General features: G+C 47.0%; 1 protein-coding gene across 6 annotated transcripts in view; it reads right to left on the reverse strand.

Moving 5' to 3' along the window:
• Nucleotides 1-11,316, reverse strand: part of LOC105428781 (synaptogenesis protein syg-1) — a 284,146-nt gene extending 272,830 nt beyond the window's left edge. For 5 of the 6 annotated variants that reach the window (XM_089075108.1, XM_089075105.1, XM_089075106.1 and 2 more), the window contains exons 1-2: nucleotides 10,993-11,316; nucleotides 5,979-6,582 (exon numbers count right to left, since the gene is read on the reverse strand). In XM_089075108.1, coding sequence (XP_088931234.1) covers nucleotides 5,979-6,039 — 61 coding nt within the window. In that variant the 5' untranslated portion in view covers nucleotides 6,040-6,582; nucleotides 10,993-11,316. Of the gene's footprint in view, nucleotides 1-5,978; nucleotides 6,583-10,967 lie in introns of all 6 variants that reach the window. The other variant, XM_089075103.1, reaches the window with a different exon arrangement.
• Nucleotides 11,317-11,578: the final 262 nt, after the last annotated feature.

An 11,578-nucleotide genomic window follows, 5' to 3' on the forward strand; every position in this document is an offset into this window, starting at 1 on the left:
TATATTTGATAGTCTTTTTATTGTGTATAATTTTGTATAGCGCTAATAACGCGTTACAATTTATATAGCGTATCTATTAATATCGTACAACTAAGGCATCACATCAGCTTTCAACTGTGGCCTCACCCATCGCGTGCAATTAATATCATTCACCATATCCGTATTGCTCTCTACATCTCCGTTAACCTCTGCACTCAATAAAGCTATTATTATTATTGTTGTTATTATCATTATTAAATACGCATTACTTTCGCTCGCAAAATAACCGAATAACGTGTAGTTGAAGGAGAGATCAGTCTATATGCAAACGCGCTACCTGATTCGATCGTCTAACGACTCTTGCAGGGTGTTATATATTAGTTATAAAGTTTTCGCGATACGTTATATTACTTCGCGGAAACTCGCCAACTTTCTGCGGTCGTGCCTAGCGAGAACATGCTAATAAGAAGGTAAGATAAAAAGACGGATGTGAAAAAAAGGAAGGAAGGTAGGCGCAGATGCTACATAAATTGGAACGCCCCGACGACGGTGCGACGCGCGCAAGCGGCGCTTCCCGCGACTCGGATGTCGCGTCTCTATGCGCCAAAGACCAGCGTGTCTCGTGCAGCCGAGCTCTTTGAACGTGAAACTTACCCCCGGGTATCTGAGAGCTTTAATAAGGCAGACCCGTGCTGCGCGTAATTCGCGACGTAAGCGCAACGGCGGTACGGGCAACGCCCCATCTCATCCCTATTTCCGCGCTATTATCCGGCGCGAAAGCGGATAGTCTTAGCCCTTGCCCACCGTCTCGTCTCGCTATCCCTCCGCGCGACTCGACTCACGGCTCAGGTAACTTGCACCTGGTGCCGCGAACCTCGACGAAATTTACCGAGAAGCAGTCTCGCGTCGGTCCGGACCGCCGTTGCGGAAAACGGCCGCCGTTGTTTACGTTTGAAATGATTTATCATAAATCGCGCGACAAAATCCGCGCTAATGAATACGCATTTGCGAGGAACATAAGGGCGCGGAATAATATCTCGTTTAATCGAGAAGGAAATAATTTTTTTATACGAGCGTGATTCTCTCTCTCTCTCTCTCTCTCTCTCTCTCTCTCTCTCGCGTCAGCTATTCGTGACAATCCAATTACTCAAGGTAGTCGTCGTTCGCGTAAAGCGACGGAACAAATTATTGTTATCGTTACCATCGTCGGGTCTAATCTACGTGTAGAATTGATCCACCCCCGAGACTCGCCCTCTCATCACTTCCGCCCCTCCGCAACTATTTATCTAAGTCCCGGGTTCTCTTGGCACACGCGCGCGCGTGCACCTCTCGCCTCATTATCGCTCGTATAGCATGAGGAAAAGTCTCGTAATCGCTTAATGGCCTCTCGTCTAAAACTCATTAGTTTCTTTAGCCCGCATAATATATTGGATACTTATGCAACGGGATTCAAATAATTAATGCGAAAAATAGCAATTGGCAAGCGCCTTCGCGGAGCAGTAATGGGATTAATGCTCACTTATCGTGCACCTTCTTCCCACAAAGTGGCATTTACTGTGTCAAGCATACTGGTTACCGACCAATTAGATAAATCAGGCGCGTCAATTATCGATACACCTGCAGGTGTGTAAATAATCCGTTTGCATTTTTAACTCTCCCGGCGTAGCTGGTATCCGCAAAGGTATCCGATACGTATTCACGAATAATCCGAAACGTGATATCTGAGACGTTACGTCGGTTATAAACGGCATCACAATTCGCAAAATGTAATAGCTGGCGGGGCACGAGAGGGGGAGGGAGGGAGGGGTGAGATGCGGAAGGGAAGGGATACTTTAAAGATATATCGCGATTTTACACTGTCGTTGCGCCGTGAAATGCGATACGGCTTTCGGAGTTTCTGTAAATAACGGGAAAGGGAGAAATCCCGTGTGCGCCATTTCTCGCGCGCGTATCAAATCCGCGTCGCGACAGCCGCCCGTTATTTGACTTTTAACGAATTACCCGTTCGTCGTCTAGCGATCTTGACTATTCCTAAATCATAGCCGTGAAACGATGAATTATATGCCCGTCTCCCGGTTCAATATAGTTGCAACATGAACGAATTTTGTGAAGAGAAAATATCTTTATTGAGGTTTTTTTAAACTATATCAGATAAATATCAAGGAACATGTCTCCAAGAAAAATCAATAGCAACGTATCCGTCGTGATTAAATTCTATGCTTTTAATAAATAATATAAAATTAAATCGTCTTTTTCAAAATTACATCGTAGAATCTTCTACAAAATTATTAAAAGTGATATTCCTAAATAACAAAAGTTCAATAATAATTGTCAATAAATAATAAGGTGAATTCTGTTGAAATATCCTGTTTACTACCCTCATTAAAATTATCAATTCCGACTAACAATCGGCACTTCCGATAAATCAGGCTAGCAAAGCACCTTCGTCCGGATGGAGAAAGAAAGATACAGACAGCGGACGCGATATTTTGCGCGGTAATCCGCCGCACTTGCGAAAGAAACGGGAAGTCGCGTGTCGCTTGCCGCAAGAAAAAAAAGGACCTGACTCGACTGGACACGCGCACGCCGGCAACCTGCTCAGCCAAGAAACCCTGCCGGATAAATACGTGACCGTATGGTGGCCGAGCGATCCGCAGGGGGTGCGCGAGACGAATAAGCGAAGAGGACAGCGGGGGGGGTTATCCAGAGAGACATATGTCGGGGACACGTAATTCGCCGACCACGCCTCAATGATCGTGCGGCACGCACGCAGGCGTACACGCACGCTCGCACGCACGCACGCACGCACGCACGCACGCACGCACGCACGCACGCACGCACGCACGCACGCACGCACGCACGCACGCACGCACGCACGCACGCACGCACGCACGCACGCACGCACGCACGCACGCACGCACGCACGCACGCACGCACGCACGCACGCACGCACGCATGCACGCACGCATGCACGCACATCCATCCGCCTGCGCGCGCGCGGCTTGAGTTCGATTGCACAAAGGGACTTACGCGACTCCGGCGAATGACAGTTCGAGATATCATCCCGCCATCCTCGTCGGAAAAGAGAAAAAAAAAAGAGATCGCCAAGACAGATTCCCGTACGACTATGAGAAGCTAGAATTAACCATAAGGTCAGAAGAAGAGGAGACTAAATTGGATCTGTACGGCAAATCTGTACATCAAATAAGATAAATTCTTTCTCTCTCGAATTAAGCTAATTAACTTCCATTATCTTTTTAACGTGGTTTAGATGATTTTAAAATCATCACTCTCTTCCAGGATGAATAGTGGCGAGCTGTAAATTCTCGTGGTGCAGAATGATTATTAAACTAGATAAACCGAAAGCGGAAGGCTACCGCTGAAATTACGACGAGTAATAAGCTGTTTTGTTGGTATTATCCATTAAAAGCCCTAGATTTAACCGTAAAAGGGAAACGCGGCAATAGTACGCCCGCCAGGAATTGATGGGCATTATGCTAAAGTTATTTTCGACCAAAAATTGGTATCGTAAAAAGTTAATGAGCGTCGGGCTACATTATTTGCAGCGCAGGAATAATGGCGCGCATAATTAAACGTGCAAACAACGAACGAAACCCCGGAAAATCAATTTGGTGAAAGCACCGACTTGTAAATGCCACCGATAATCTCCATGCTTTGTGTTTGCGTTATATGTAACAAGGTGTATCAAAGCCACCGATACGTATACATATATATATATATATATATATATATATATATATATATATATATATATTATAAATATTTTATTATAACAGACGGATTCTAAAGGCCAAAATAAGAAGAAAGCAATTCATGTCGAGTACACTGATATAGTTCGCAAGTCATAAGCATTCACTATTTTTCAATTACTTGTTACAAAAATTAATATATAGGACTTGTAAAACTACTATCTTGAATCTATCTCTACACAACAGAGAGTTACAAATCGGGAAGGTAATAACAATTGGTAATTGATTTGTCATATCCCAAATGTAATTTACGAAAATCAGTAATAATAATAATGAGAAGAGATGAAAAACGATTTCCAGCGTTCGTTATTGGTGTGTAATTCTAGAAATGTAATGAGTGATAATTACACGTGTTATTGTTATTCGTTCGGGGCCACAGTGAAAATATACGAGTATTATTTCTAGTTAGCTGTCCAGGTATAACGTTCACAAATATTATTAATAACTGAAGCGTCTAAATCTGACGCTTTTTAAAGAGGAACCATAGTGATAATGGCTGCGAGCACACTCAGAATCATAAAATTTTCATCGACGTGATCTGTGCCAAGAGTTTTAGTAAACCGATTCAGTAAACACTCGGAAAAATATAATACCGTGAAAAAAAAAAAAAAGAAAGAGAGAATTTCGTTTGTGCATAAACGACCACAGGCTAAGTGCATCGTAACCCCCGTCGTGTCCGTTTGCTTCTCTTATTTCCGTCACCGTTTCCGCATCCCCTCGCTTCGAAAGCAGGCAATTAAAGAGAAGAGTCGCGCGCGGGGAAAAGGAAGAAACGACAGAGAAATATACCTTCGCGCAATATTGCGCGTAATGCCTCGTGACTGTAAAAAAACTTGGTTAGTTTAATACAAAAATGCCCGGGAGAATCGCGCGACACTCTGGTAAAATAATATTGTTGTTGCTTTTAGGAAGCGTCCTCGTACGACGATGATTAATGGCCGTCCGCGACAATGGGTAGACGTCAGCAGATACGCGTGAAACCACGGCGTTACACGTGAATGTCGGCACGTGCGCTATTGTTAGGGAAATAGACTTGAATGGTGTGTTAAACAAATTTCACTCGCGAACGAAATATCCGACAATGAAAAGTTGCGCCGTGCAAGATTCAATAACGTCGTCAGCGACGACAAATGTGATTTATCCCGATGCGATAAGCTCGCACGCGGTAATATGGAGGATATCGTATTATTTTATATATATATATATATATATATATATATATATATATATATATAGGAACGGAGGAAATTTTTAAGTGAAACTTGCAATTGAATTCTATACTGTTCAACTTCATACATATCGCGCAATTACGAAAAGATTCGTAAAAAATCTGCAAAAAAAATATCCAATTTCTCTCGTCGAGGTTCTTTCCAGGTACGTAAGAATTCACGTGTCGATGACACAAAATTAAAAGTTTGCAAAGTATATTCGCATTCGGCGAAACAATTTTTAGAAGGCTTATCTGTTAAAAAGTTTATAGCGGTATATACCCCGCGGAAAGAGTGACCGTTTGAAAACTTTCACGAGTACACAATACACGAGCATTTATATAGCCACTTGTATGACGGAAAAGCGTGTAATTAAAATTCGCGTCATCCTCCGCCCGCGCGCGTCGGATCCTGAATTCTACTTCCAGTGCCAGAAGACCTATGTGTACATAAAAAGTTTGACAAAAGCAAATGGGTGCCGCTTTTGCGGTCGTATCATACCGTAATGCAATATTACTAGGACCAAATTTTTTACGAGGCGCGCTGCGTGCTGCAGCTTACTCACAATATTTTTACGCGTGACCAGATAAGTAGCGCCAAACAATTAAACTAACTCCGTAGCCTTCAATTTTAATCGACCAGCGATGTAATCTCTCGCTTCCTAAAACCGTCGCTTTAAGTCACCGTCTCGATCGTTATTAAAAAAATCCGTCCGCAGGAGCAAGAGTGAACGCTCGACGTTTCTCGCCACGAGGCGAGGCGTATCGATACGCGACTGCGTCGTCTCCTCCGCGATTTCCGAGGAGAAAGAGAAGACCGCTCCGAGAGAGATCTCCGAGAGAATGGAGATCCAAACGGTATCTCGCGCCGGTACGCAGAAATACCGCCGTAGTAAAGGGGGAAATACCGGATATACAGGGCGAAGAGCGGGAGAAACGCAAAGTAAGACATAATTGCGCCGTAGTGGAAAAACGAAGAGTAAGAATAAAACAAGATGAAAGATGCCGGGCAACACACTGACCTTGAGCACGGACGACGGTGAGCAGGCCGGCGAGGAGAACGATCGGATGGCACCGCATCATCTTTTTTCACCTTCCTTCCCACCTCGAGGCTACTTCCACCCGGCCGTCCTCCAGCTCGTCTTCACTTTTCTCGTCTCTTGCCGCACGCGTAGATTCGCTCTTCCTCTTCACGCAACCAAAAAAAATAAAGGAAAAAGAAAAAAGGAACACACTGCTATTACGCTCCTCGCTCCCGTCCTTTTCCCTTTTCTCTCCACCCGATTCTCTCCGCGCGACGTCCGGTCTCTTCTCGCGTGCGGCGATCACTCGATGGTATTTCCTTCGAATCGCTCGCGACTCGATCGCCGTTTAACGTCACGTAAGATCCTACGTTCAGCACTCATATCACTCCTCCCTCGTCCGCTCTTGGCGAGAGGCTGGCTCTCTCCGCGCGCGCGCGCGCGCGCGCGAGTCCAATCACGCGCGGATCTCCACGAATTCCCTTTTACGAAAAAGGGAAAGTGCCTCGTATGAAATCACCCGTACGTCACCCGTACGTTCACTTGACGGCCCTTTCGCAGACCTTTGCGATCGTCGGCGAAATCCGTCGGTTCTCCCTCGCTTCTGGAAATTAAAGGACCAGGACCGTTCGAGTCTTTGCTAAGCCAATGGCGTAGGAATGCGCTTTATCGCGAGGTGGTTAGGGTCAGGTCTCGAGTGTCATGTGTCCTTCTATTCGAGGTCGAATCCACCCGCGTCTCCACGAAGGAAAACTCGCAGGGGCGCGGTCGGATTCAAGTGGGATTTCTCGATCGGGGAACGCGGAATGTCAAAGCGGCGGGAACAGAAATTGGAAAAGATCGCGGGGAAGATGTCTGTCTGGGAAAAGTGGACCAGAGCGCCCGGACAAACTCGACGAAACGAGAGGGGAGAAAGAAAACTTGCACGAGGGATCAGCCGGGCGACAAGCTTCCATGGGCGAAGAGCCCATGTTCGAGGAACTGATGGAGGAAATAAAGAGTCAACGTAGCGGCGATCGAGAGACGCTCTTCCTCGCCTCGGAGCGAGGCTAAGGTTGCCCGCCGCAAATTGTGGGAGAAAAAGGTATACTGAATACGGCTCTAATGATCAGCTCAACGTATATATTTTGTTATGTACCGCTGATTTCTCCTCGCATCCCCTTCGTTCACGCGCGCTCCCCTCGTTTCTTTCCGCTCGTCCACTCACGCGTTTTATCGCGCGACGAGCGAGCACGAAGAAGAACGTGAGCGCGTTACGGACGAAGGTAGACCGTTTCTCTTCGCGGCGAGCTTCATCGCCGTCGATGATCGGTGAGAACTCCGGGGCACGTAAAAGCGTGCATACCAGATGATTGGTCTCGTCGGAAAGACGACGCTACGCGACGCCGTTGCGGCGAACTGCGGGCTCGAATAACACTTTTACGAGGTTTCCTCGAAGCTACCCTCGATGAAGCTCGGACGATAACTCGGCTGGTCGCCCGGCCACTGTCTTGGCCAAACCCCGCTGCATTCTCCCGCCACCATCCATCCCTCGTCCCCTCTCGCCACTTTCAACGGCACTCAACTCCGCTCCGCAGCGGAGACGTAATTGAATAAAACCGCTAAGTGATTAATTGTCGGAGCCTTCGCGGCGTTCTTCCATGCCGCCCAGCCAACTTCGTACTCAAGTTTAAAAGATCTCGAGCTTGGGCAACTTTAAAGGATCCGTGAACGGAGCAGCCACCCAACTGGCCTAATAATCTCCAACTCCTGCACTATCGATACTGCATCAAACGTACTTACGATACGACACGTATCCCAAAGACATTTTAACGATGTCGGAAAGAGGATAATTTCGAGAGAAATAAGAAATAAATAAATAAATAATTCGATGATGAATAAAAATGTACAAATGAATCTGTTCTCGAGCAGCTCGCGAGAAAACATTGTAAAGCGTCAGCCTTTATATTTCAAAGGCCGAATATTGCTTCGCTGTAGAAAAATATCGCGGAACGGAAAAATATCTCGCTTTGCTTGATAAATTACAGTTTTGTGGTCAGGTCGATCGATAAAGAATTGCAATGGAACGTTTCCTCGAAGCTCACGTCATTTTTGTACGAATTACCAACTTCCTCTTCGTAGAAAGAAAACGATATTGTTATTGCTTCTACTACATTTTGATTGTTTGCCGAACTATAAAAGTCGCATTAATACGAATGCGAAAACAATCCATATTTCCCGTAGATATTGTTTATTGAATTACGCGAAGAAACATAGTCCCGCTTGGTAATCATGGAAATAAAATTATGAACGATAGAGTCGATCGCGAACGCTTTCCATCTTTCTACTCTCCTTAGCACTTTAAAAATCCAACTCGAGAACGTTAACAGTAACAAAACACGGAAAATATTCACGACCTCCTATTTTTTTCACTAGAAATTTCGTTAGCAAACAGCACATCTGGTCGCTTCCTGTGCTCGATCCCCTGTTCTGTTGCGGATGTTATGGTTTCTCGCACATTCAAACATTCGATACATCACTCCAATAGAGGGGCTAATATTTCTCTCTGATATATATCTCCCTCGCACAACGTAAAAGTAAAATGCGTTTAAAAATACTGAAATGAATTAACTCGACGAAGGCAACGATATTAATAAGGGTGACAACTGTCTCGTGACAAATGTCACGAGGGATGATGAGTGAAGCATGATTAAATAACACGCGACGTTAATACCATTCATAATTTCGATTTCGATTTTCTCGATACACCGTACGAGTTGTTTTTCCCGAATGAAAAGTCCCCTGGAAGTCGATTCCGCTTTAATCGTGATATATGGTCCAACTTACGCTATTAAATCGAATTTACTTATACGTCTCCTCACGTTTTAGGCCGGGAGAGTTTTACTAGTTTAAAACTTGTGCCGACAAGCCACGGGAGGGGAATGCGTACCCGTTGGAAAGTAGGATCCAATGAATTTATCGGTTTTCACGGAAGTTAAAAGTCCTGGCGGGCCGATAAGTAATCTCACTGACCTTGCAGCGAGAGATGAACTTACATTTTCTTTTCTTTCCTCTCTTCTTTTCTTTTTTTTTCTTTTTTTTTTTTACGTCGCGCGTTAATTGACATTTCCGTCATTAACTTGATCATCGATCTACGCTGGTTCCTGTTTTCTCGCGGCTTCTCAAGCACCTCGACTCATCAATTCGTCAGTTTTCATTTCCGTTCCGCGTTCGGAAAAGCTTCGGGGCCGATGCTCGCCGAACGAGGAAGGAAGGGCCCGTAACATTGGCGACATTTCGTCGTTTCCTTGCGAAAAAATTTCAAACGTTCTTATCCCGGACCAGAAAATCTCGCGACACGCCAGCCCCCGATTTGTTACGGCCGGAAAGTGCCGGAAGCTCGGCGAGAAAAATCGTTAACTACCCGTTTCACAGTTAGAGGCCAAAGTTACCGCGACGAATCGAATTTGCTAATAGGACTCGGCAGGCACCCCCCGAGCCTACAGGGGAATCAACTCGACGCGTGGCAGACATGCGGGGTATGTGTGGCGTCCCGGAGCATCGGAGGGCTATGAGGAATGTTGCTGTCGCGCTAAACTGAAAACGCTCGTTAAAACGCGCTCATCAGCCTCCGCGTTACGATTAACTAAACGTGTACGTCGAGGGGGGAAAATACGTTCGTGATGCTAACGAGGATTCTGTAGCGAGAATGGACAAGCGCTTAAATTAGAGCAGCCTATTTCGAAGTAGACAGATTTTTTTATTGATTATCGTTTTTGTTTTTGAATTGGGATTTTTGCAAATTGCACGTCAGAAATGCAGCAACGAAATGTAGCTCGGCAAGCGTGTTGTGAAACACTATAAGCGATGTTCGAAAACGCGAGATGGATTAATTAAATGAATATTAAACTATGCCACGCGCGTGATTATTGCGGAAATCGCGAGAGGATCGCTTTGAACGCGGGACTGAGAAGTGAAATTAATAGAAATTAAGAATTTATCGAAAATTCATGATTCGGAATTTGACGATTAGGCACACTCGAGTCACTTATGAAAACACGCGACTCTCGACTTTTCAGATGGAACCTTAAAAAGTAATCAACTCGAGGAAATTTCCACTAGGAATCTACGATCCATTGCAGCGATCTGAGAGATATTACATTGCTCCATTGTGAAGAAAATCAAGGAGTCTTTGCGCTATTGAACCGATGCACCGCTCATTAAGAGACCCGGCGAATCCCCATTTACGAGGCTCGAACGTGCTTCATCTATCAGTCAGCTAGTTGTACCGTTTACTTAGCAAAAACACCTGTCGGCACCTCCCTTGTTCTTCCACCGGTCGGTGACGGAAGCGACATCGACACCGATCGTTTCGCTGCGATGAAAGCGACGAAAATCCGACCGGAACAGCTGGGATGCGGATTCCAATCACCGAACCAAACGGTCGGCCGATAAAAAGCCGCGGAACTCGTTAAGCCGCCGCCACCGCTGCTACCGCGCGACTACCCCAATCCGATACGCGGCAGATCGACGTCGAATAAGAATCGAGAGAAAGAGACAGAGGGGGATGGGAGAGAAGAGAGAAGAGAGAAGAGAGAAGAGAGAAGAGAGAGAGAGAGAGAGAGAGAGAGAGAGAGAGAGGGAAAAAGATGCGACAATCTCGGAATCTCGGCTGGAAAATCCCTGCGATGCACCGGGGAGTCACGTCACACCGTGACTATCGACCTTCTGTGATTTAGTGGATAAAGGAAGAGACCGGGATAGAAGGGGATCGTAACCGATCGAAAAATCGGAACATGACTTTTCATCGTTCGGGCTCCCGAAAGGGACGAACGAAGAGCAAGAGAAGAAGGAAGGGTGGGAGGGGAGTGGGGGGAGGAGGAGGAGGAGGAGGAAGAGGAGGAAGACGACGTTAGCCCTGAGCCCGAAGGAGAAAAACGCCTCGAGACCCCGGGACCCCCGCCGCGGTGCGGCGGGCGGTCCCGCTTGAAAATTCGACACCATCGCCACCTTATAAAATCCTGGGGTTGGTTACCGGAGCGGTTTCCCGAGGCGGTCGTGTCCGAGGAGGCGGGGACGGTGCGAGAGGAGCGACGCGGGATGAAGACGTTTGTTTCGCACACGTCTAAAATAATTTCGCCCACGGTGAACAATCCCGCGCGCGGATGATCGCTCGTTTTTTTTTTTCGCTCGCTCGCTCGCTCGCTCGTTCGCTCGCGGGATGCACGGAGAAACCGGGAGTCGTCCGCGTTTATATTGCCGAAGAAGAACACCGCGCGCGCGATTATATACACAGTGCGCACGAGACACGCGTACGCTCGCCACGATCGCGGGCTCGGCACTGGCGCGCGGTGGCGCCCGGACTTTTAGTTCGTGGCGCTACCGAGCAGCGTCGCGACGCCCGCCGGCACATCTCCGTCTCCTCCCCTCCCTGCCGCCTTAGGAGCGGCGGCGGAGCGGCGACGTCCACCCGGCGGCGCGGTGGTGCAACGCCGAGTCCCCCCCTGGATATTCCCCGATGCGCTCCCACCCCCCCCCTTTCCTCCCTGTTCCCCCCGGTCGACGATGCCCGCGATAGGTACCCCCGACGCGCACGTACTGTCAATCAAAAGAACGCGAGA

The sequence above is a fragment of the Pogonomyrmex barbatus genome, unplaced genomic scaffold, assembly GCF_055798465.1.
Source record: "Pogonomyrmex barbatus isolate J1 unplaced genomic scaffold, ASM5579846v1 scaffold18, whole genome shotgun sequence".
NCBI lineage: Eukaryota > Metazoa > Arthropoda > Insecta > Hymenoptera > Formicidae > Pogonomyrmex > Pogonomyrmex barbatus.